Source organism: Salvelinus namaycush, chromosome 32 (genome assembly GCF_016432855.1).
Source record: "Salvelinus namaycush isolate Seneca chromosome 32, SaNama_1.0, whole genome shotgun sequence".
NCBI lineage: Eukaryota > Metazoa > Chordata > Actinopteri > Salmoniformes > Salmonidae > Salvelinus > Salvelinus namaycush.
The window spans coordinates 28,746,972-28,774,248 of NC_052338.1; the positions used below are offsets into that span (position 1 = coordinate 28,746,972).

The 27,277-nt window shown below is 45.5% G+C and overlaps 1 protein-coding gene across 1 annotated transcript in view; it reads right to left on the reverse strand.

Annotated features, from left to right (window-relative positions):
• Positions 1-27,277, reverse strand: part of LOC120027088 (adhesion G protein-coupled receptor B2-like) — a 73,995-nt gene that overhangs the window by 22,616 nt on the left and 24,102 nt on the right. Inside the window, exons 7-10 of the mRNA XM_038971928.1 lie at positions 25,549-25,650; positions 24,077-24,176; positions 22,769-22,840; positions 6,169-6,261 (exon numbers count right to left, since the gene is read on the reverse strand). Of these exons, the coding sequence (XP_038827856.1) occupies positions 6,169-6,261; positions 22,769-22,840; positions 24,077-24,176; positions 25,549-25,650 (367 nt within the window). The remainder of the gene's footprint in view (positions 1-6,168; positions 6,262-22,768; positions 22,841-24,076; positions 24,177-25,548; positions 25,651-27,277) is intronic.

Here is a 27,277-nt window from a genome sequence, read left to right on the forward strand (position 1 = left end):
AAAACCAGCTCTACCTTTCTGTCTCCAAACCTAACACCACCTCTACCTTTCTGTCTCCAAACCTAACACCACCTCTACCTTTCTGTCTCCAAACCTAACACCACCTCTACCTACTATAATGCCTCCTGGTCTTGTTTCCCTCAGCTTGTCTTTTGTAACCTTCAAGAGAGAATTTATCCTCAACTTTGATTGGTTGGAACAAATGACTTTGTAAAAGAACCAACACAAACAGCACCACACAAACAGTACCACACAAACAGCACCACATAAACAGCACCACACAAACTTTACCATACAAACAGCACCACACAAACAGCACCACACAAACAACATCACACAAACAGCACCACACAAACAGCACCACAAAACAGCACCACGCAAACAGCACCACACAAACAGCACCACACAAACAGCACCACACAAACAGCACCACACAAACAGCACCACACAAACAGCACCACACAAACAGCACCACACAAACGGATTGCTTGGATTCAATGAGGGACAGTTCCAGTGTTCCATTCCAAAATGGCCTCCCTGCAAACCTCTCAAACTTGAATGTGAAATGAACGTTGCACCACATTGCCATGCAGACCCAGGCCTCTCCACTCTCTCTTCTCCTCTCTCCCCACAGCAACAATCCGCCTAGCGTCCTCCACGGAACCCATTCACAAAAGCCTTTGTTTGGATATTAAAGTATAGAGCATTTTGGGCACGACAGAGAAGGAGGGAGGGAGGAAGGGAGGGAGGGAGAGAGAGAGAAGAAGAGGGAGTAAGAGAGAGATGTGGACCCCAGGAAGAGTAGCTGTTGCTTTTGTAACAGCTAATGGGGATCCTAACAAAATACCCCAAAAATACCAAGACATGGAACGAGATGGAGGGAGGGGAAAGGCAGAGAGAAGGGGAGAGTTAAAGAGAAAGAGAGAGAAAGAAAGATAGATAAATAGAGGGACAGAAAGAGAAAGAGAACATTTGAAAGGGAAAGAGAGAGGAAGAGAATGAATACAGGTCTCAGAGGAGAGGAAAGCTCTTAGTACGCAAATCACACAGCTGCACAAATGGCTCTCGCCTAAACGGACAAATGAGGATTTAGACTCTCATCTCACCTCTCTCGCTCTCTGTCTCTCCCTGTCTCCCTCTGTCTCTCTCTCTCGCCCCATCTCTCTCTTTCTCTCTCGCTCTCTCCATATCTATATCTCCCTCATCTTAGCATGTGTGTACGCACACCCACACACGTACACACAGGCTGAGTATAGAAAGTAAGTCAGGTTAACCGTCAGCATCATTACAAACTACTGTTTGTCCAGACGTTTTTGAGGAGGGCATTCACATTAGCCCTGTGTTCAGCTAACACTGGAAACCACTTAAGCACAAGATAACCCAAAATACTTCCGGCTGAATTATCATTGGAAAAGATGCAAGAACAAAACAACATTTGGGTCCCAAAACTTAATCTAAAAACACATCTATATAGATCTAAAAACACATCTATATAGATCTAAAAACACATCTATATAGATCTAAAAACACATCTATATAGATCTAAAAACACATCTATATAGATCTAAAAACACATCTATATAGATCTAAAAACACATCTATATAGACATAAAAACACATCTATATAGATATAAAAACACATCTATATAGATATAAAAACACATCTATATAGATCTAAAAACACATCTATATAGATATAAAAACACATCTATATAGATCTAAAAACACCAGCATAAAACAACTTTGACTGGTAGCAGCTAAAACTATAAAAACTTGCTGGCACTAATCTACTTTGCAGCTCGGTGGTTTCCAAACTCTCCCCCCAACGGACCATAATAAAACATGATTTGTTATGTTTTGCAGGCTAATACCATTTATATTAAATAAATGGAAAGACATTTCCTGTACCACAAGGGGGTATATCCACAGTTTGGGAACCATTGCTGGAAACTTTTGTGGAAAATGTACTTTTCTACCACATAATAACTTTACTACACTGCTACGTATATTGGCTACTTGAGGACACAGCAGCTATCTACTGTGGTTGACGTACTGATTTGCTGTTGGGGTACTTGTGGTTGTGGGCGTGGTTGTGGGCGTGGTTATAGGCGTGGTTGAGGGCGTAGTTCATGTGTTCATGGTTCATGTGGTCGTTGTGAGGCAGGCTGTGGTAACAGCCTTGTTGGCAGCTGCGTTGGAAGCCCTGGTGAGGGTGGCATAATGGCGGGTATGGTGACTGTTGGTGGCATGACGATGATGGGCAGAGAGAAGCTCCAGTGCTAACAGTGCCAGTGCCAGCAGTGCCAGCAGTGCCAGCGCCGTAGCGCAGAGAGCCACACTGCTGCCCGCAGTAGGACACGTTCTGACACTTCTGATGCTGGGATGAAGAAGAGATGTGAGAAGAGGAGAGATGAGAGAGGGGAAGTGGAGGAGAGGACAATAGAGGGGAGAATGGGAAGGACCAAGCCAGTCCAAACTAACTACCAGAATGGTTAAATTGTGGTTAATTAAACATGTACTCTAGTCTGAAGACTGGTTACTCTCAAGATGTCCTATCTTCTCAAGATGTCCTCCTATCCCCTCAAAATGTGTTCCTATCCTCTCAAGATATCCTTTCTTCTCAATATGTCCTCCTATCTTCTCAGTGTCCTCCTATCATCTCAATATGTCCTCATATCTTCTCAGTGTCCTCCTATCATCTCAATATGTCCTCCTATCTTCTCAGTGTCCTCCTATCATCTCAATATGTCCTCCTATCTTCTCAGTGTCCTCCTATCATCTCAATATGTCCTCCTATCTTCTCAGTGTCCTCCTATCATCTCAATATGTCCTCATATCTTCTCAGTGTCCTCCTATCATCTCAATATGTCCTCCTATCTTCTCAGTGTCCTCCTATCATCTCAATATGTCATCCTATCTTCTCAGTGTCCTCCTATCATCTCAATATGTCCTCCTATCTTCTCAGTGTCCTCCTATCATCTCAATATGTCCTCCTATCTTCTCAGTGTCCTCCTATCATCTCAATATGTCATCCTATCTTCTCAAGATGTCCTCCTATCCTCTCTAGTGAGTTTATGGTAACACTTTTCACAAGGCCTACTTAATACTTGTATGGCTGTTATGTCATACACTACCAAAAGTATGTGGACACCTGCTCGTCGAACATCTAATTCCAAAATCATGAGCATTAATATGGAGTTGGTCCCCCATTTGCTGCTACAACAGCCTCCACTCTTCTGGGAAGGCTTTCAACTAGATATTGGAACATCGCTGCAGGGACTTGCTTCTATTCGGCCACAAGAGCATTAGTGAGGTCGGGCACTGATGTTGGGTGATTAGGACTGGCTCGCAGTAGGCATTCTAATTATTCCAAAAGGTGATATATGGGGTTTAGATCATGGCTCTGTGCAGGCCAGTCAAGTTCTTCCACTCAGATCTCAACAAACTATTTATATATGGATCTCGCTTTGTGCACGGTGTATTGTCATGCTGAAACAGGAAAGGGCCTTCCCCAAACTGTTGCCACAAAGTTGGACGCACAGAATCGTCTAGAATGTCATTGTATGCTGTAGTGTTAAGATTTCCCTTCATTGGAACTAAAATATAGCCCCAGACTATTATTCCTCCACCACCAAACTTTGCAGTTGGTAGAATGCATTAGGGCAGGTAGTGTTCTCCTGGCATCTGCCGATCCCAGATTCATGCGTCGAACTTCCAGATGGTGAAGCGTGATTCATCATTCCAGAGAAGGCGTTTCCACTGCTCCAGAGTCCAATGGCGGTGAGCTTCACATTACTCCAGTCAACGCTTTGCATTGCACATGGTGATCTTAGGCTTGTGTGTGTCTGCTTGGCCATGGAAACCCATTTCATGAAGCTCCTGATGAACAGTTCTTGTGCTGACGTTGATTCCAGAGGCAGTTTGGAATTCGGTAGTGAGTGTTGCAACCGAGGACAGACACTTTTCACATGCTAAGCACTTCAGCACTCAGTGGTCCCGTTCTGTGAGGTTGTGTGGCCTACCATTTTGTGGCTGAGCCGTTGTTGCTCCTAGATGTTTCCACTTCACAATAACAGCACTTACAGTTGGGCAGACATTTTTGTATTTGACGAACTGACTTGTTGGAAAGGTGGCATCCTATGACGGTGCCACGTTGAAAGTCACTGAGCTCTGCAGTAAGGTCATTCTACTGTGAATGTTTGTCTAAGGAGATTGCATGGCTGTGTGCTCGATGTTATACACCTGTCATTTACAGTTGTAGCTGAAATAGCCGAATCCACTAATTTGAAGGGGTGTCCACATACTTTTATACATATAGTGTATTATGGCTAGGACAGGTTTTTGAAGGCTTTATGGCAAATGGGTTCAAGAAAAGTTTTCCTTATGCACTCAGTCGCCTTGAGCCTTTTGAAGTGAGGGATTCATTATGGATTATGCTATTTTGGAAAATGGCTGTTGGAAACACTTTGGATTCACCAATTAATTTGATATGACTGTTTTTGATATTAATCAAAAAGCCTAACCAATTACTTCAAGTGGATTGAGATTAGTTTATTGTCAGACTATGGATTTAAAAGACAAGTACATCTCTTCTTGTTAACTTTGTCATGAGTTGGTTTACTCGTAAAGTGTGACGTGACCAGGAAAAACAGCAAGGAAAAACTCTGGACCCTACAGTTAGGAAACAAACCCATCCATTCCTCCTCAACACTACACTTAAAACAACTTTGCATTTCTGTTGTTGCTGGTATAGGTAATCTAAGGTGAAGCTTCAGCCTGCTAAACTTCCTAGAGGTCCATTCAAGAGACCAAAACACTACAGTAAATGACTGTGTGAATAACAAAATCAAAGGGGATGGAGGGTTCAATGTAGGAACTTTTATAACTAATGAATATTGCAGAGCGTTGTGACCTGGTTGACATTGGGAGGCACTTCATGTCTTTATGATTTACAATGCTATTAGCATGATTTTGGACAAAGTAACCTTACGTATAACCTTATGTGAGCTTTACCTTACACACCCTGTGCATAATGATGAGGGCCTTTCATATGGGATAAACCAACCTGCCGCACTGACCGCCATGTTAATAAAAATATGAAATGAAAATAACAAATTACAGGTGGGATTATAAAATATCTTTAGGAGGGACTGAACAAATGATGGGGTTAGGATTTTAGGCCCAATCCCAAATCGACTCCTGTCAAATCCTCTCAGAACACCACAAGGAGATGTGGTCGATTTGGGATTGGGCATTAATATAGTTAGTGAAGAGCAGAATTTGGAGAACAGAAACAGGGAAGTTTTAGGACCAGCAGGATGTGGTTATGTAGCCTGGTCCCAGGAGTTGGTGTCACGTTCCTGACCTGTTTTCTTTTGTCTTGTATTTATTTAGTTGGTCAGGGCGTGAGTTGGGTGGGTTTGTCTATGTGTGATTTTCTATGTTGGGATTTTGTGTTCGGCCTGGTATGATTCTCAATCAGAGGCAGCTGTCAATCGTTGTCCCTGATTGAGAATCATACTAAGGCAGCCGGGGTTTCACGCGTGTTTTGTGGGTGTTTGTTTCCGTGTTTGTATTCGTGCCACACGGGACTGTTGTCGGTTGTTTCATTTTGTTATTTTGTTTCATGTTAGTGTTCAGTTTCGATTTAATAAATTATCATGAGCACTACCCACTCTGCGTGTTGGTCCGATCCATGCTCCTCCTCGTCTGAGGAGGAGACCGACTATGACGACCGTTACAGTTGACAAGACAGCACAAACTGATCAGGGACGAGGTTAGCAGTGGTTACAGATGCTGTATCTTAATTCGATCATCTTGTTGTTGCAGGAATTTTCCTGCAGAGCAGGAAAGGCAAAGTAATAGTATATTTGAGGTTTAAAAAGGCTCCTCAAGTTTGTAATTTCCACTTAAAAATGAGTTAATTTTCCCGATGAAAAATGTGTCAACCCCTACAAAAGATGTCCATTAATTATAATCCACACAATAATTCACATTTCCTCTTGCTGCAGGATTACTTTCCTGCTGTAGCAAACTGGCTCAAATTAAGATCATTCATCTGTATGTAGCGTGGTCCCAGGAGTTGGCAAGACAGCACAAACAACTGATGAGAGACCAGGCTAGCAGTGGTTATGGGTCTAATAAGGGATGAAATGGAATATTATTCACCATGATCTGCACCTGTCCGTTCTTGCATGAGTCCGGTGAGTTCTCACTGTCGTCTTTACATCCCCCCATCCGACAGCGCACTGCGTCCTGAACCTGGAAGAGACGGACGAGGAGGGAGAGAAGTAGAGGAGGAGGGAGGGAAGTAGAGGAGGAGGGAGGGAAGTAGAGGAGGAGGGAGGGAAGTAGAGGAGGAGGGAGAGAAGTAGAGGAGGGGGGAGAGAAGTAGAGGACGAGGGAGAGAAGTAGAGGAGGAGGGAGAGAAGTAGAGGATGGAGGGAGAGAAGTAGAGGATGGAGGGAGAGAAGTAGAGGATGGAGACAAGTAGAGGATGGAGGGAGAGAAGTAGAGGATGGAGGGAGAGAAGTAGAGGATGGAGGGAGAGAAGTAGAGGATGGAGGGAGAGAAGTAGAGGATGGAGGGAGAGAAGTAGAGGAGGAGGGAGGGAAGTAGAGGAGGAGGGAGAGAAGTAGAGGAGGAGGGAGAGAAGTAGAGGAGGAGGGAGAGAAGTAGAGGAGGAGGGAGAGAAGTAGAGGAGGAGGGAGGGAAGTAGAGGAGGGAGGGAGAGAAGTAGAGGAGGAGGGAGGGAAGTAGAGGAGGAGGGAGAGAAGTAGAGGAGGGAGGGAGAGAAGTAGAGGAGGAGAGAGAGAAGTAGAGGAGGGAGAGAAGTAGAGGAGGAGGGAGGGAAGTAGAGGAGGAGGGAGAGAAGTAGTGGGTTTTATTTAATAGTTCAAAATCAAGAGACACCCACTTTCTTTAAATGTGTGCGTTAGCATTAGTACTGTATGTATTAAAAAGTACTATAGAAATAAACGCCAAGTAATTGTTTGATTGATGGATTCAAGCACTCTTTGAAGACATTCAAAGATAAAGAAAGTGAGAGAAGAGAAATATAGGCAGAGAGTGAGAGAGAGAGAGGAAGAGAGTGAGAGAGAGTGAGAGTGAGGGAGAGAGAGTGAGGCTGTGAGTGCGGGAGAGAGAGTGTGAGAGAGAAAGAGAGAGAGATATAGAAACAGAGATAAAGAACAGAAAAAGACAGTGTACAACACTGTTGAATCTAGATAGGCAGCCAGTCTTCTGAGGGTTGTGTTAGGAAGATGAGATTTTATTCAAATTGAGATATGACTGGTAACTGACTCCAGAGCCACAGTGCTCTGAGATATAATACTGTTTGCTATTCTCTGAAACTTTCATTAAGTGAGCTAAAGCTAGGTAGTGGAATACATATTGTGGATCTAAATGTTCTTCCTGATAATCCTGGACTATCAGACCACTGTCATGACGTTGGCAGTGGGGGTAGGTTTATGACAGTCATAAATACCTCTTTCCCCCTTTTTCTCTCTCCCTACTATAACTGATGTGACATAAGAAAACCCCTTGGTTAACATAGAGATTCTGGGGACATCAGAAGGTGGGGGGAAATGAACTATATTCTGGTAATCCGACCAACTGAACATATGCGGTGGTACTTAAGGTATATTATGTCAGTTCGGTTGCCCTCTGACACATTCTCATCAATGATAGAATGACATAAACTCTACTGTGGAAAGTCTAAACGTCAGAGGTATCGGATTCACATGGAATTGTTGTTTAATTCAAATGTTTGAATATGAAATTATTTGTGAAGAGATTAAATGTAATTTTAGCTTCCAAATGAGAGATTTGGGTTTTCATTAGTTTGGCTTCTGCTCAACCAGGGGCCCGCCCCTGTGAAGAGACATGGGTTATAAACTTTTCAGACACACCCCTCTCCCTCCACTATAAAAGCCATTGACAAAAATATAACTTCTTGCGAATATAGGGGGTGCTGTTTCGCATTAGCATAATTTGCACTACAGATTAAACGGCTTCCTACTCAATTCTTGCTCGTACAATATGCATATTATTATTATTATTGGATAGAAAACACTCTCTAGTTTCTATAGCCGTTGGAATTTTGTCTCTGAGTGAAACAGAACTCAATCTACAGCACTTTTCATGATAGGGAGTCAGATTTCAAACATTTTGGCCACTGATCTGGAGTCAGTTTAAAGGTCCGTGTAAATGCTATGGAGAAACAGACACTTCTTACGTCTTCCCCTGGATGTCAGTGCGTGATGACGCTTTGAATGGAGTCGATTGCGCAATCAGGGGCTGTATAAAACAGCAAATACCGGAAGTAGCTTCCCTTTGCTGCCTGCGCCTTGCGCGCGAAGGACATCGGACTCGCCTCCTTCCAAGCGTTAGTTTAGCCAGTAATATTTCTCCGGTCATGTTTTTACCCGTTATAGGTGTTAACAGCATCATAAGGTAGTTAATTTGAACCGTTGTATAGCAATTTATATCCTTTTAGTGCGATTTTGAGGCATTGCTTTGTTGTGCACTTTGAAGCGCTGGGCACGTTTCGGGGTCCCGGTCGTACGTTAGTGGGCATTTCGACGGACAAGTGGACATCTTTCGACCAAAAGAAGATTAGACCCAAGAAAGGATTCTTTGCCCAAGATTCTGATGGAAGAACAGCTCACAGTAAGAACAATTTATGATGATAAATCGTGTTTCTGTCGAAAAATGTTAAACGCTTACGCCGCCATTTTGTTTTGTATAGCTTCGCTTGGCGCAACCTGTATTGAAAAGTAAGGATAATTTAAAAAATGTAAATCAGCGATTGCATTAAGAACTAATTTGTCTTTCGATTCCTGTCAACCCTGTATTTTTTAGTCAAGTATATGATTAGCTATTGATTAAACTAGATCACTCAAAGATGGCGACCGACATTTCCAGGCTTGTTTTGCTACTATTTTCATTGTATAACCACGGTTTTTTATGGCTAAATATGCACATTTTCGAACAAACTCTATATGTATGTTGTAATATGATGTTACAGGAGTGTCATCTGAAGAATTCTGAGAAGGTTAGTGAAAAAATTAATATATTTTGGCGATGATACGATATCGCTCTCTTTGGCTAGAATCAGTGCTGGGGTAACGTTTGCATATGTGGTATGCTAATATAACGATTTATTGTGTTTTCGCCGTAAAACACTTAGAAAATCTGAAATGTTGTCTGAATTCACAAGATCTGTGTCTTTCCATTGCTATGTGCTGTGTATTTTTAAGAAATGTTTTATGATGAGTAAATTGGTAATACAAGTTGCTCTCTGTAGTAATTCTAGTCGCTTTGGTGAGATTTGCAATGGCAAACTATGATTTATACCTGAAATATGCACATTTTTCTAACAAAACCTATCCTATACCATAAATATGTTATCAGACTGTCATCTGATGAGGTTTTTTCTTGGTTAGTGGCTATCAATATCTTAGTTTAGCCGAATTGGTGATAGCTACTGGTGTTGAGAAAAAATGGTGGACAAAGAAAAATAGTGTCTTTTGCTAACGTGTTTAGCTAATAGATTTACATATTGTGTCTTCCCTGTAAAACATTTTAAAAATCTGAAATGGTGGCTTTATTCACAAGATCTGTATCTTTCATTAGGTGTCTTGGACTTGTGATTTAATGATATTTAGATGCTACTATTTAATTGTGACGCTATGCTAGCGATGCTAATCAGTGTGGGGGGGGGGTGGGGGGTGATCCCGGATCCGGGGTTGAGGCTCGTTAGAGGTTAACTTCCTGTTCCGGGACACTAGGATGACGATCCGATGTCAGAATGGTTCAGGTAATAACTACAGAACTAACTCAACATCAGCATGGAATTTGGTTGCAAATGGTATGAACTTTGAACTCGTATTCACTACAGAAGTGATACCGCCTAGCCGTTGAGTTAGCAACAGCCGCTACAAACGCAGGTTAGGAAGGACAGTCAGAGTATCCCGTCTACTACACACGACGTTACTCCAACGTATCCAGTGACATTCTTCAAAGGACAGAGGACTCGGGTTGGCGATACGGTCGTCCATCTACCACCAACCTACTGGAGCGCAGCTCAGAGTAAATATTTATTGCATTTTCCTTTTTCAAATGGGCGGTAATTCAGAATGCATAAGATACTGTATTTACGATGGTACAGCTTCGCCTATGTTCCAGTCTCCCGCTCTTTCACTAAAACCCCGCCCCTTTTCTTTGTGTAACAAGCTGTCATATCTATTCTGCCCGCTAGGGACGTTTTCTTTATGACGGCACTTTGTAATCAAGTTATGATTTAATTGTATATGTGTGATTCTTTTTTTAAAATTGTATTTAAATTTTACCCCCTTTTCTCCCCAATTTTCGTGGTATCCAATCGCTAGTAATTACTATCTTGTCTCATCGCTACAACTCCCGTACGGGCTCGGGAGAGACGAAGGTCGAAAGCCATGCGTCCTCTGAAGCACAACCCAACCAAGCCGCACTGCTTCTTAACACAGCGCGCCTCCAACCCGGAAGCCAGCCGCACCAATGTGTCGGAGGAAACACCGTGCACCCGCCCCCCTCGGTTAGCGCGCACTGCGCCCGGCCCGCCACAGGAGTCGCTGGAGCGCGATGAGACAAGGATATCCCTACCGGCCAAACCCTCCCTAACCCGGATGACGCTAAGCCAATTGTGCGTCGCCCCACGGACCTCCCGGTCGCGGCCGGCTGCGACAGAGCCTAGGCGAGAACCCAGAGACTCTGGTGGCGCAGCTCTAGACCACTGCGCCACCCGGGAGGCCCGTATATGTGTGATTCTGTGTGATTAGTTAGGTATTTAGTAAATTAATAATTAAACCCAATTTTGTATTGCTGATTCAACTTGTTAGCCAGGATTCTTGCAGATAACAAAGGATTTACCACTTTCAGATGAAACTGAATAAAATGACGATTAATGTGACTGCTATGGATGTAAAATATTACTAAATCTTTAAGAGTTTATTCGAAAGATAACAGCTCTATAAATATTATTTCGTGGTGTCCCTCTCTAGTTAATTACATTCACATGATTAGTTCAATCAGGTAATATTAATTACGGAGAAATTATTTTATAGAATAGCATGTCATAGCAATTAATCTGGCACAGCTAAAGACACGACACCACCATTTTATTTTGTTTGCAATCGCAACAAATCTGCTAAGACCCCAAACAAGGATGATCAAAAGCAGCACTATAAATTGTCGGACAACCCAAAGATTCCTAGATGCCCTTCCAGACTCCCTCCACCTACCCAAGGACGTTGGAGTACGAAAAACAGTTAACCATCTAACCGAGTATATACATTTAACCTTGCGTAATACCCTAGATGCAGTCGCACCTCTTAAAACAAAAACAATTTGTCACAAGAATTTAGCTCTCTGGTATACAAAAAATACCTGAGCCCTGAAGCAAACTTTCAGAAAATTGGAACGGAAATGGCGCTCCATCAAACTAAGTTTTCCGACTAGCTTGGAAAAACAGTACAGTGCAATATCGAAGAGCCCTCACTCTTGCTCGATCAGCTTACTTTCCCAACCTGATTGAGGAGAATAAAAACAATGCAAAAAGTATTTTTGATACTGTCGCAAAGCTAACTTAAAAACAGAATTCCCCAAGAGAGGACGGCCTTCACTTCAGCAGTTTTTATTTTTATTTCTTATTTCACCTTTATTTAACTAGGTTGGCCAGTTGAGAACAAGTTCTCATTTACAACTGCGACCTGGCCAAGATAAAGCAAAGCAGTGTAACACAAACAAAAACACAGAGCTACACATGGAATAAACAAACGTACAGTCAATAACACAATAGAAAAGTCTATACACGGTGTGTGCAATAGAGGTAAGAATTCATGAAATTCTTCAACGAAAAGATCATGCTGTTTTGCCTGCGGCCATGGAACCCTGAACTGTTCACCAGACGTGCGACCTTGTCCTGGACCTGCTGTTTTCAACCCACTCTATCTCTCTATATATCTATCTCTCTCTATATCTATCTCTCTATCTATATCTATCTCTCTATCTATATCTATCTCTCTATCTATATCTATTTCTCTATCTATATCTATATATATATCTCTCTCTATATATATATCTATCTCTCTATATATATATCTATCTCTCTCTATATATATATATCTATCTCTCTCTCTATATATATATCTATCTCTCTATATATATATCTATCTCTCTCTCTATATATATATCTATCTCTCTCTCTATATATATATCTATCTCTCTCTCTATATATATATCTATCTCTCTCTATATATATATATATATCTATCTCTCTCTCTATATATATATCTATCTCTCTATATATATATCTATCTCTCTCTATATATATATCTATCTCTCTCTATATATCTCTCTCTCTCTATATATATCTCTCTCTCTATATATCTCTCTCTCTCTATATCTCTCTCTCTCTCTCTCTCTCTATCTCTCTCTCTCTCTATATATATATATATCTCTCTCTCTATATATATATCTCTCTCTCTATATATATATATCTCTCTATATATCTCTCTCTCTATATATATATATATCTCTCTCTCTCTCTCTCTATCTCTCTCTCTCTATATATATCTCTCTATATATCTCTCTCTCTATATATCTCTCTATCTATCTATCTATCTCTCTCTCGCTCTCTCTCTCTCTCTCTCTCTCTCTCTCTCTCTCTCTCTCTCTCTCTCTCTCTCTCTCTCTCTCTCTATATATATATATATATATATATATATATATCTCTCTCTCTCTCTCTCTCTCCCTCTCTCCCTCTCTCTCCCTCTCTCTCCCTCTCTCTCCCTCTCTCTCCCTCTCTCTCTCTCAGACCTGCTGTCTTGACCTCTGAATGCTCGGCTATGGTGCAGACAGATGGTGTCGACAGACATGGCAGCTCTGCTTCTAGATCCTAAGCAACTTTGAAGTATTTTGTTTTTTTGTGTGTTATTTCTTCTATTATTAGCCCAGAACGTTTTTGGATAACTTTTGGATATCAGAGTGGCGGTAACGCACCAGCATTACAACCAGGAATACGACATTCCCAAATTGGATCCTTTCTTTGTACCCCCCAGGGCAATTTAACTTATCCCAGAGGCTACTCCAAGACCACCCAAAGAGAATCCTCTTCCGTTATAGTCACAGCTGTGTATATTCCCCCTAAGCCGATACCACGACGGCCCTCAAGGAACTACACTGGACTTTATGCAAACTGATAACCACATATCCTGAGGCTGCATTTATTGTAGCTGGGGACTTTAACAAAGCAAATTTGAGGAAAACGTTACTGAAGTTCTATCAACACATTGCCTGTAGTACACGTGCTGCTATAACACTTGACCACTGCTACTCCAACTTCTGGGATTCCCACAAAACCCTTCCCCACCAACCCTTCGGCAAATCTGATCACTACTCCATTTTGCTCCTCCCTTCCTAAAGGCAGAAACTCAAACAGGAAGTACCATGCTAAGATCTATTCAACAATGCTCTGACCAATCGGAATCCATGCTTCAAGATTGTTTTGATCACGTGGACTGGGATATGATCCAGGTAGTCTCTGAGAATAACATTGACGTATAGTTCATCAGGAAGTGTATAAGGGATGTTGTTCCCACTGTGACTATTAAAACCTACCCAAACCAGAAACCGTCGATGGCAGCATTCATGCAAAACTGAAAGCGCGAACCACCGGATTTAACCATGGCAAGGTGACTGGGAATATATTTTAATACAAACAGTGCATTTATTCCCTCTGTAAGGCAACCAGATAGGCAACACGTCAGTAGAGAGACAAAGTGGAGTCGCAATTCAACGGCTTAAACACAAGACGTATGTGTCAGGGTCTACAGACAATCACGGATTACAAAGAGAAAACCAGCAACGTCGCGGACACCGACTCCCAAGGACTGTGGGTTCTCGTTCTCCATGGACGATGTAAGACATTTAAGCGTGTTAACCCTCGCAAGGCTGCCAGGCTGGACAGCATCCCTACCTGCGTCCTCAGAGCATGCTCAGACCAGCTGGCTGGAGTGTTTACGGACATATTCAATCTCTCCCTATCCCAGTCTGCTGTCCCCACTTGCTTCAAGATGTCCACCATTGTTCCTGTACTGAACTAAATGACTATCGCTTGGTAGCACTATCGCTTGGTAGTGCTTTGAGGGGCTAGTTAATAAGGATCATATCACCTCTACCTTACCTGACACCGTAGACCCACTTCAATTTGCATACCGCCCCAATAGACCCAGAGACGATGCAATCGCCATCACACTGCACACTGCCCTATCCCATCTGGACAAGAGGAATACCTATGTAAGAATGCTGTTCATTGACTATAGCTCAGCATTCAACACCATAGTACACTTCAAGCTAATCATTAAGCTCGGAGTCCCTAGGTCTGAACCCCGCCCTGTGCAACTGAGTCCTGGACTTCCTGACGGGCCACTCCCAGGTGGTGAAGGTAGGAAACAACACCTCCAGTCACTGATCCTCAACACTGGGGCCCCACAAGGGGGCGTGATCAGCCCCCTACTGTACTCCATGTTCACCCATGACTGCGTGACCATGCACGCCTCCAACGCAATCAACAAATTTGCAGACAACACAACAGAAGCAGGCCTGATTACCAACAACGACGAGACAGCCTACAGGGAGGAGGTGAGGGCCCTGGCGGAGTTGTCCCAGGAAAAAAACCTCTCCCTCAACATCAACAAAACAAAGGAGCTGATCGTGGACTTCAGGAAACAGCAGAGGGAGCATGCCCCTATCAAAATTGATGGGATCGCAGTGGAGAAGGTGAAAAGTTTCAAGTTCCTCGGCGTACACATCACTGACAAACTGAAATGGTCCACGCACACAGACAGTGTAGTACACAAGACGCATCAGCGCCTATTCAGGAGGCTGAAGAAATTTGGCTTGGCCCCTAAGACCCTCACAAACTTTTACAGATGCACAATTGAAGAAATTTGGCTTGGCCCCTAAGACCCTCACAAACTTTTACAGATGCACAATTGAAGAAATTTGGCTTGGCCCCTAAGACCCTCACAAACTTTTACAGATGCACAATTGAGAGCATCCTGTTGGGCTGTATCACCGCCTGCTACGGCAACTGCAACTGTATTTTAGTCAATGCCACTCTGACATTGCTCGTCCTAATATTTATATATTTCTTAATTCCATTCTTTTACTTTTAGATTTGTATGTATTGTTGTGAATTGTTAGATACTACTGCACTGTTGGAGCTAGGAACACAAGTATTTCACGACAACCGCAATAACATCTGCTAAATATGTGTATGTGACCAATAACACTTGATTTGATTTGAAAAGTCAACTGACATTAACTCCTGAGGTACTGACCTGTTGCACCTTCTACAACCACTGTGGTTATTATTTGACCCTGCTGGTCATTATGAACATTCGGACATCTTGAAGAAGTATCTGGCCTTAAACTTCTTATGGCTGCAAGGGGCAGTATTGAGTAGCCAGTTAAATGGTGCCCATTTCAAACGGCCTCGTACTCAATTCTTGCTCGTACAATATGCATATTATTATTACTATTGGATAGAAAACACTCTCTAGTTTCTAAAACCGTTTGAATTATTTCTCTGAGTGAAACAGAACTCATTCTGCAGCACATTTCCTGACCAGGAAGTGGAATGTCAGAAATCGATGCTCTGTTCAACTTCCTGCCTATACATGGGCATGATACGTAAGAGTCTACGTACACTTCATACACCTTCCCCTGGTTGTCAAGAGGCGGCGAGAGAAGAAATGTCGTGTTTATCTTGGTCTGAGGTGGAATTAAAGCTCTTTGTATGACGTGACCGTCCATTTCCTGTTTCTGGAGCGCGCGAAAGGGGACATGGATTTGCCTTCTGTTTAGCTGTCGTTATGGACGACTAACATCTCCGGTTTAGATTTTATTTGATACATGTGACCATATCATCGTAAAGTATGTTTTTTCAATATAGTTTAATCAGATTATTGAAATTTTTTCGGGAGTTTTGCCGTGTTCCGTTCTCTGACTTTGTTGACGTTGGAGAGATCTGTGCCACTAAATGATGAGGGAAATTTGCCGTTCCAGATCCAAACAACGACTGTTCTGGACAAAGGACACCTTGTCCAACATTCTGACGGAAGATCACCAAAAGTAAGAAACATTTTATGATGCTATTTCTAATATCTGTCGTGCATGTGAACTGGTCGTCGGCGCCCAAGTGTTTCTGGCTATTGTGGCTACGCTAATATAACGCTACATTTTGTTTTCGCTGTAAAACATTTAATAAATCGGAAATATTGTCTGGAATCACAAGATGCCTGTCTTTCAATTGCTGTACACTATGTATTTTTCAGAAATGTTTTATGATGAGTAATTAGGTATTTGACGTTGGTGTCTGTAAATATTATGGCTGCTTTCGGTGCAATTTCTGATTGTAGCTGAAATGTAAACTATGATTTATACCTGAAATATGCAAATTTTTCGAACAAAACATATGCTATACAATAAATATGTTATCAGACTGTCATCTGATGAAGTTGTTTCTTGGTTAGTGGCTATTTATATCTTTATTTGGTCGAATTTGTGATAGCTACTGATGGAGTAAAAAACTGATGGAGTAAAAAAGTGGTGTCTTTTGCTAACCTGGTTAGCTAATAGATTTACATATCGTGTCTTCCCTGTAAAACATTTTACAAATCGGACATGTTGGCTGGATTCACAAGATGTGTACCTTTCATATGCTGTATTGGACTTGTTAATGTGTGAAAGTTAAATATTTAAAAAATATATATTTTGAATTTCGCGCCCTGCACTTGAGCTGGATGTTGTCATAAGTGTACCGGTGTCGGGCTGCAGCCCAAACAGGTTAACTGCCATGCACTCTATTAATCTCCACCCGACACAGCCAGAAGAGGACTGGCCACCCCTCAGGGCCTGGTTCCTCCCCACCCGACACAGCCAGAAGAGGACTGGCCACCCCTCAGGGCCTGGTTCCTCCCCACCCGACACAGCCAGAAGAGGACTGGCCACCCCTCAGGGCCTGGTTCCTCCCCACCCGACACAGCCAGAAGAGGACTGGCCACCCCTCAGGGCCTGGTTCCTCCCCACCCGACACAGCCAGAAGAGGACTGGCCACCCCTCAGGGCCTGGTTCCTCCCCACCCGACACAGCCAGAAGAGGACTGGCCACCCCTCAGGGCCTGGTTCCTCCCCACCCGACACAGCCAGAAGAGGACTGGCCACCCCTCAGGGCCTGGTTCCTCCCCACCCGACACAGCCAGAAGAGGACTGGCCACCCCTCAGGGCCTGGTTCCTCCCCACCAAACACAGCCAGAAGAGGACTGGCCACCCCTCAGGGCCTGGTTCCTCCCCACCCGACACAGCCAGAAGAGGACTGGCCACCCCTCAGGGCCTGGTTCCTCCCCACCAAACACAGCCAGAAGAGGACTGGCCACCCCTCAGGGCCTGGTTCCTCCCCACCCGACACAGCCAGAAGAGGACTGGCCACCCCTCAGGGCCTGGTTCCTCCCCACCCGACACAGCCAGAAGAGGACTGGCCACCCCTCAGGGCCTGGTTCCTCCCCACCCGACACAGCCAGAAGAGGACAGGCCACCCCTCAGGGCCTGGTTCATCCCCACCAAACACAGCCAGAAGAGGATTGGCCACCCCTCAGGGCCTGGTTCCTCCCCACCCAACACAGCCAGAAGAGGACTGGCCACCCCTCAGGGCCTGGATCCTCCCCACCCGACACAGCCAGAAGAGGACTGGCCACCCCTCAGGGCCTGGTTCCTCCCCACCCGACACAGCCAGAAGAGGACTGGCCACCCCTCAGGGCCTGTTTCCTCCCCACCCAACACAGCCAGAAGAGGACTGGCCACCCCTCAAAGCCTGCTTCCTCTCTGGGTTTGTTCCTAGGTTCCGGCCTTTCTAGGGAGTTTTTCCTAGCCACTGTGCTTCTGCATCTGCATTGCTTGCTGTTTGTGGTTCTAGGCTGGGTTTTTGTATAAGCACTTTGTGACATCTGTTGATGTAAAATGGGCTTTATGAATACATTTGATTTGATTTGATTAGTGGGTACACAGTATGCCATTTACACCCACATTGCCTCCCACATCATGTTGAGACAGAGATAGCTAATATCAACACAATACCCAAAACTTCTTACGAACATTGGGATGTCATACAAACAAATGTGTTTAGTGTGTTTCCAAAAATCTTGTCGTGTGTAACGAGCTTAACATGGATAGGAGACATGCAAGCATGCATACACAAACACATATCACACACGGAGACTACACTGACACACGGAGACTACACTGACACACTGAGACTACACTGACACACGGAGACTACACTGACACACTGAGACTACACTGACACACGGAGACTACACTGACACACTGAGACTACACTGACACACGGAGACTACACTGACACACTGAGACTACACTGACACACGGAGACTACACTGACACACTGAGACTACACTGACACACGGAGACTACACTGACACACTGAGACTACACTGACAAAACGTGTATTTGACCATATATGCATTCAGTTATTTTTTTATCTCCTTCATTTATATTATTTTACTGTGAAGTGTGTTGCTATTTTAAATGCACCTTTATTAAGTTTGATTTTGTGTGGTTGTTGTGTCTGACTCAATAAACCCTGCTAATATGTAATCTGTGTCCTTTCATCCCTCCAGGATATCAAGACAACCATATCTTCACCTGAGCATACAAATGACTGACTTTCATCTGAGTGGCTGAGTAGGACAACAAATTACCACCCTATGAGTGGAATCTGAGAACAGAACACTGAAGTGAGCCGCAGCGCCAAAGAAAAGCCATCTTCACTCACAGCGGGTGTTCGGTGTGTGTGAGAGAGAGAGAGAGAGAGAGAGAGAGAGACTGCATATTGGATCAGAGCAGAGCCCGTGTCAGATGAATAGTGCATTCACTGGAGTATCGCTGCTCATTCCATCTCTCTCTCTCTCTCTCTCTCTCTCTCTCTCTCTCTCTCTCTCTCTCTCTCTCTCTCTCTCTCTCTCTGTCTCTCTCTGTCTATCTCCATCTCTCTCTGTATTTCTTTCTCTCTCTCCATCCTCTCTATGTTAACTCTGCTTTCCTCATCCCCTGCTGGGTGAGTTGGCACTCTGATGGCTGCGTACTTCTCATTTCAAAGTCAAATGGGTTTCCTATGGATCTATACTCGCTCCCTCACATTCTCTCTCTCCCTCCTTCTCTCTCCCTCTACATTTGTCTTTCTCCCGATCTTCACACTTTCCTTCCTCCACATGTTCTAAATGTTCTCCCTTTGTGTTATTCATTAACCCTTTCTCCTTTTCTTGCCCTTTCTTTTTTCTCTCTCCTCTCCCTCCCTCCATCTTTTTGTCTCACTCCCTTCCTCTGTGTGACAATCATTATTTTCATACATACATGTTCCTTTCCTAATTTCTCGATCCATCTCCCGCCCCTCTTCCTGGTAATCACATTTTCTATACATCCATGTTCTCTAACTCCCTATCGGGTAAATTACATTTTCCACAGAACTTCCCTCCCTCCCTCCCTCCCTCCCTCCCTCCCTCCCTCCCTCCCTCCCTCCCTCCCTCCCTCCCTCCCTCCCTCCCTCCCTCCCTCCCTCCCTCCCTCCCTCCCTCCCTCCCTCCCTCCCTCCCTCCCTCCCTCCCTCCCTCCCTCCCTCCCTCCCTCCTCCCTCCCTCCCTCCCTCCCTCCCTCCCTCCCTCCCTCCCTCCCTCCCTCCCGCCCTCCCTCCCTCCCTCCCTCCCTCCCTCCCCCCTCCCGCCCTCCCTCCCTCCCTCCCTCCTCCCTCCCTCCCTCCCCCCCCCCTCCCTCCCTCCCTCCCTCCCTCCCTCCCTCCCTCCCTCGTTCTCATACACACATCATGTCACTCTGCAACACACCCTCTCTATAGATCCATGAACTCTATGTTCTTTCAATCCCCATCTTCCCTCTGCCTCTGTCCCTCTATTCCTCTCTGCAACTTCTTTCCACAGTCTCTCATCCCCCTTTCCTCTCCTTCTTCTCCTCTCCACATCTCTCTCCATCCCAGAGACAACATCATCCGCTGTAGCTATTAGGGATTAGGTTCAGTCCCTGAGAGAGATTTTCATATTTACTCAAATAATTCCTGGATTTGGGCAACTCGAATCATACACCTTTGTGATATGATTTAACATGTACTGTATGAGTTAAAGTTTTTGTCCATTAATGTTCAACTATATGTTTACTCAATAAACAATGAAGTGATGTATATCATATCGGGGGGGAGACAGAGAGATGTTGTGTAGCCACGGAATGGATCAAACCCCAATGCATTGTGGTTTGTCTGATATTTGTGCACAATAGGGGGCCGTGTGAGTGTGTGTGTGTGTGTGTGAGTACACGGATGTGTGTGTGTGTGTGTGTGTGTGTGTGTGTGTGTGTGTGTGTGTGTGTGTGTGTGTGTGTGTGTGTGTGTGTGTGTGTGTGTGTGTGTGTGTGTGTGTGTGTGTGATGCATGTGTATGTGTGATGCATGTGTGTGTGTATGCAAGCATGTGTGTGTGTGCATGTGTGTTTGTGTGTGTGTGTGCATTATATCAAATCAAATCAAATTGTATTTGTCACATGCGCCGAATACAACAGACCTTACCGTGAAATGCTTACTTACGAGCCCTTAATCAACAATGCAGTTCAAGAAATAGAGTTAAGAAATTATTTACTAAATAAAAAGTAACACAGTAGAATTACATAACAATAACGAAGCTATATACAGGGGGCACCGGTACCGAGTAAATGTGCAGGGGTACAGGTTAGTCGAGGTAATTTGTACATGTAGGTGGGGGTAAAGTGACTATACATAGATAATAAACAGTGAGGAGCAGCAGTGTAAAAACAAAGGGGGGAGGGGTCAATGTAAATAGTCTGTGTAGCCATCTGATTCATTGTTCAGCAGTCTTATGGCTTAGGGGTAGAAGCTGTTCAGGAGCCTTTTGGACCTAGACTTGGCGTTCCGGTACCGATTGCCGTGCGATAGCAGAGAGAACAGTCTATAACTTGGTTGAATGGAGTCTTTGATAATTTTTTGGGCCTTCCTCTGACACCGCCTGGTATATAGGTTCTGGATGGCAGGAAGCTTGGCCCCAGTGATGTACTGGGCCGTTCGCACTACCCTCTGTAGCGCCTTACGTTCAGATTCCGAGCAGTTGCCATACCAGGCGATGCAACCAGTCACGATGCTCTCAATGGTGTAGCTGGGGACCCATGTCAAATGTTGAGGGGGGAAATGTGCTGTCGTGCCCTCTTCACGACTGTCTAGGTGTGTTTGGACCATGATAGTTTTTTGGTGATGTGGACACTAAGGAACTTTGAAACTCTCGACCTGCTCCACTTCAGTCCCGTCAATGTTAATGGGGGCCTGTTCCGCCCTCCCTTTCCTGTAGTCCATGATCCTCTCCTTTGTCTTGCTCACATTGAAGGAGAGGTTGGTGTCCTGGCACCACACTGCCAAGTCTCTGACCTCCTCCCTATAGGCTGTCTCAATGTTGTCGGTGATCAGGCCTACCACTGCTGTTTCGTCGGCAAACTTAATGATGGTGTTGGAGTCGTGTTTGGCCATACAGTCGTGGGTGAACAGGGAGTACAGGAAGGGACTAAGCACGCACCCCCGAGGGGAACCAGTGTTGAGGATCAGCGTGGCAGATGTGTTGCTACCTACCCTTACCACCTGGGGGCGGCTCGTCAGGAAGTCCAGGATCCAGTTGCAGAGGGAGGTGTTTAGTCCCAGGGTCCTTAGCTTAGTGATGTGCTTTGAGGCCACTATGGGGTTGAACGCTAAGCTGTAGTCAATGAACAGCATTCTCACATAGGTGTTCCTTTTGTCCAGGTCGGAAAGGACAGTATGGAGTGCGATTGAGATTGTGTCATCTGTGGATCTGTTGGGGCGGTGTGTGTGTGTGTGTGTGTGTGTGTGTGTGTGTGTGTGTGTGTGTGTGTGTGTGTGTGTGTGTGTGTGTGTGTGTGTGTGTGTGTGTGTGTGTGTGTGTGTGTGTGTGTGTGTGTGCGGGTGTGTGTGCCTGGTAAATGGGTATTTCGTCTCCATAGAGATTGTGTGTGTCTGTTGAGTATGGACAGTGAGGGCATTCGACTGGGGACTTATCGTCTTAATTCATACAGTGTCTTACTAATCTCCTTATAGGAGCCCTGGATCATCTGGACAATACTCTATTATATTAATATAGGCTGAAGCAGAGTAATCCTTCCCATGTCTGAGCTGAACCTCTGTCTATCTAGCTAGCTGGTACTGTCTGAGCTGAACCTCTGTCTATCTAGCTAGCTGGTACTATCTGAGCTGAACCTCTGTCTATCTAGCTAGCTGGTACTGTCTGAGCTGAACCTCTGTCTATCTAGCTAGCTGGTACTGTCTGAGCTGAACCTCTGTCTATCTAGCTAGCTGGTACTGTCTGAGCTGAACCTCTGTCTATCTAGCTAGCTGGTACTGTCTGAGCTGAACCTCTGTCTATCTAGCTAGCAGGTACTGTCTGAGCTGAACCTCTGTCTATCTAGCTAGCTGGTACTGTCCGCTTCAGTAGGACAAAGTCACGTTGAAAACGAGACCACCTGTAGGAGGGTTTGGGTTTCAATTCAGGAATTAAACGGAAGTTCTTCATATACTCGCATACAGTAAACAAACAGAAACACTCAGACACACTCAGACACACACAGACACACACTAACCTCACGGCGCATGGCACAGTGGACAGTAATGATGACGAAACCCTGGACAGAGTCAAAGACAGCGAACAGAACCTGAAAGAGAGCAGAACAGCTATCAGTTACCATAGAAAGAGAGAGTCAGATACAGAGAGATAGAGAGAGACAGAGAGGGAGACAGAGAGGGAGACAGAGAGACAGAGGCAGAGAGAGAGAGACAGAGGCAGAGAGAGACAGGGAGAGAGAGAGAGAGAGAGAAAGACATAGCGAGAGAGAGAGAGAGAGAGAGAGAGATGGAGAGACAGAGAGAGAAACAGAGAGATAGAGAGAGACAGAGCGAGAGAGAGAGAGAAAGAGAGAGCGATAGAGAGAGAGACAGAGCGGGAGGGAGACAGAGATGGAGAGACAGAGAGAGAAAGAGCGAGAGAGAGATAGAGAGAGAGAGATAGAGAGAGACAGAGCGAGAGAGAGAGATAGAGAGAGACAGAGCGAGAGAGAGAGAGAGAGAGAGAGAGAACTAGAAAGAGAGACAGAGAGACAGTGACAGTGACAGTGACAGAGAGATAGAGTGTGTATCCGTGTGTGTATCCATGTGTGTGTCAGTGTGTGTATCAGTGTGTGTATCCATGTGTGTGTATCAGTGTGTGTATGAGAGTGTGTATGCAGCCAGGGCACCGTGATACAAGTCTGTATTAGAGTGAGGATGTCAGGAGATAACATGGAGATTTGGCAACTGGTGGCAACAGTGAGCGCTGTTAGCTACAAGTAGGTTTGGGTTTTGATAGGGTGCTATGGACGGGGATCATGGATAGGCGGCAGTGTCTGCCTAAGCATCTGCCTCTAGTGCAAAAGGTTGCATGGTCTAATTCAGGAATTTTTGTTTAAAGCCTTTCTCAAACCTAAACACTAACTTTAGAAATTATGAGTTAATGGCTAAACTTAACCTTAAACACTTTGAAATGTGAGTTTTGGAACAACTTTGAAATCTGACATTTAAGAAACATGGATGAACGTGTAATTCTGCCGTGAGACTGTGAGAGCTGGTTGGTTTATGAGTGTGTGTATCAGTGTGCGTATGAGTGCATGCAAAGGTTAGTGAGTTTGAAAGAGTGTATACAGTACATTGTTATACAAGCTTGGATACATGTGTGTATGCAGGGGTGTGTGTGTGTGTGTGTGTGTGTGTGTGTGTGTGTGTGTGTGTGTGTGTGTGTGTGTGTGTGTGTGTGTGTGTGTGTGTGTGTGTGTGTGTGTGTGTGTGTGTGTGTGTGTGTGTGTGTATGCATATGTGTGTATGCAGGTGTGTGTAAGTGTGAAGACAGCAAAGTGTACCTGGAAGAGTGTGGAGCGGCGGTCGGTGATGGCCAACACAGCAGACATCCAGGTCAGAGCCAGCAGAGGGAGAACCACACAGGAGCTCCACAGAGAGGCCCTGAGAGAGAAGAAAGACAAGAGGGGAGAGGAAAGGAGGGGGAGAGGAGAGGGAGAGGGGAGGAGGGGAGGAGGGAGAGGAGGGGGAGAGGGAGAGGGGAGAAGGGAGCGGGGAGGAGGGAGAGAAGGGGGAGAGGGGAGAAGAGAGAGGAGGGGGAGAGGAGGAGGAGAGGGGAGGAGGGAGAGAAGGGGGAGAAGGGAGGAGGTGAGGGGAGGAGGGAGAGAAGGGGGAGAAGGGAGGAGGTAGAGAAGGGGGAGAGGGGAGGAGGGAGAGAAGGGGGAGAGGGGAGGAGGGAGAGAAGGGAGGAGGGAGAGTACTTCAACCTTTAGAATCTGGGACGGCGACACTCTCATAACACATGCACATGCTCACACACAAACATTTGCATGTGCACTCACAGTGACACACACATCAGGCATACTGAAAGCCACAGTGACCTCCAGACTGTGTGATCGATGCAGAACACGACCAGGTGAGAGACAAGTAACTGACAGCTGTAACTGAGAGTGTGTGTGTGTGTGTGTGTGTGTGTGTGTGTGTGTGTGTGTGTGTGTGTGTGTGTGTGTGTGTGTGTGTGTGTGTGTGTGTGTGTGTGTGTGTGTGTGTGAGAGAGAGAGAGATAGAGAGTGAGAGAGAGAGAGAGAAATGTGGAGAAAGAGATACTGAGAGAGATAGAGATAGAGGGAGAAAGAGATACTGAGAGAGATAGAGATAGAGGGAGAAAGAGATACTGAGAGAGATAGAGATAGAGGGAGAAAGAGATACTGAGAGCGATAGAGATAGAGGGAGAAAGAGATACTGAGAGAGATAGAGATAGAGGGAGAAAGAGATACTGAGAGAGATAGAGATAGAGGGAGAAAGAGATACTGAGAGAGATAGAGATAGAGGGAGAAAGAGATACTGAGAGAGATAGAGATAGAGGGAGAAAGAGATACTGAGAGAGATAGAGATAGAGGGAGAAAGAGATACTGAGAGAGATAGAGATAGAGGGAGAAAGAGACGGAAAGAAGAGAGTGTATATGTGCGTGTGTGTGAGGGTATGTTTCGGTGTGTGAGGGTATGTTTCGGTGTGTGAGGGTATGTTTCGGTGTGTGAGGGTATGTTTCGGTGTGTGAGGGTATGTTTCGGGTGTGAGGGTATGTTTCGGTGTGTGAGGGTATGTTTCGGTGTGTGAGGGTATGTTTCGGTGTGTGAGGGTATGTTTCGGTGTGTGAGGGTATGTTTCGGTGTGTGAGGGTATGTTTCGGTGTGTGAGGGTATGTTTCGGTGTGTGAGGGTTTCTTTCGGTGTGTGAGGGTTTCTTTCGGTGTGTGAGGGTATCTTTTGATGTGTGAGGGTAAGTTTTGGTGTGTGAGAGTATCTGTTGACTAACATGGCGTTGCTGGCAGTAGAGCTGGAGAGAGCTGTACTTGAGATCACACCACACTTGGAGCATTTCAGGAGCAGTCTGCTACGCGACGCCTCAACCGGTGGACTTTAGGACACAGACAGGATGGAGGAGGAGGACAGGATGGAGGAGGAGGACACAGACAGGATGGAGGAGGAGGACAGGATGGAGGAGGAGGACACAGACAGGATGGAGGAGGAGGACACAGACAGGATGGAGGGGGAGGACACAGACAAGATGGAGGAGGAGGACACAGGATGAAGGAGGAGGACACAGAATGGAGGAGGACACAGGATGGAGGAGGACACAGGATGGAGGAGGAGGAGGACACAGGATTGGAGGAGGAGGACACAGGATGGAGGAGGACACAGGATGGAGGAGGACACACACACGTATTGCGGGGGGCAGTCAGTTATGCACAGGGACAGGGGACAGAAACAACAAACAGAGTGGCGGAAACACACACACAGGAGGAGAGGATGGGGAGGACAAACACACAGGAGGAGAGGATGGGGAGGACAAACACACAGGAGGAGAGGATGGGGAGGACAAACACACAGGAGGAGAGGATGGGGAGGATAGCCACACAGGAGGAGAGGATGGGGAGGATGGACACACAGGAGGGTAGGATGGACACACAGGAGGAGAGGGTGGGGAGGACAGACACACAGGAGGAGAGGATAGGGAGGATGGACACACAGGAGGAGAGGGTGGGGAGGACAGACACACAGGAGGAGAGGATAGGGAGGATGGACACACAGGAGGAGAGGATGGGGAGGATGGACACACAGGAGGAGAGGGTGGGGAGGACAGACACACAGGAGGAGAGGATGGGGAGGACGGACACACAGGAGGAGAGGGTGGGGAGGACAGACACACAGGAGGAGAGGATAGGGAGGATGGACACACAGGAGGAGAGGATGGGGAGGATGGACACACAGGAGGAGAGGTAGGGGAGGACGGACACACAGGAGGAGAGGATGGGGAGGACGGACACACAGGAGGAGAGGGTGGGGAGGATGGACACACAGGAGGAGAGGTAGGGGAGGACGGACACACAGGAGGAGAGGATGGGGAGGACGGACACACAGGAGGAGAGGATGGGGAGGACAGACACACAGGAGGAGGGGATGGGGAGAATGGACACACAGGAGGAGAGATAGGGGAGGACGGACACACAGGAGGAGAGGGTGGAGAGGACGGACACACAGGAGGAGAGGGTGGAGAGGACGGACACACAGAAGGAGAGGATGAACACACAAATGGGAAAGACAAACACAGACCCAGAAACACACACATTCAACAAGTAATGGGAGCAATGGGGTGCAAACCACATACACACATTCACACATATGAGAGTGAGGAATGGATGGGCAGTGCGGATGGGATGGGCAGTGAGGAATGGGATGGGCAGTGCAGTTGCAAACGAAGGTGAAAAGCACAGAAGGACATAAATGGACACACGGACAAAAAGAGAAGGACACAGAAAAGGAGAAAAAGAAAGAAGAAAATGTTTTAACAAACCTCAAAGTAGCAGCAATGGACAACAAGTCAGAATACAAAGATCATGACAGAATGCAGTGACAGATAAATGAAAGAGAGAGGAAGAGGGAGAGAAGAAGAAAGAGAGAGAGAGAGAGAGAGAGAGAGAGAGAGAGAGATAGAGAGAGAGAGAGAGAAGGAAGAAAAGAGAGGAAGAGGGAGAGAGGAAGAG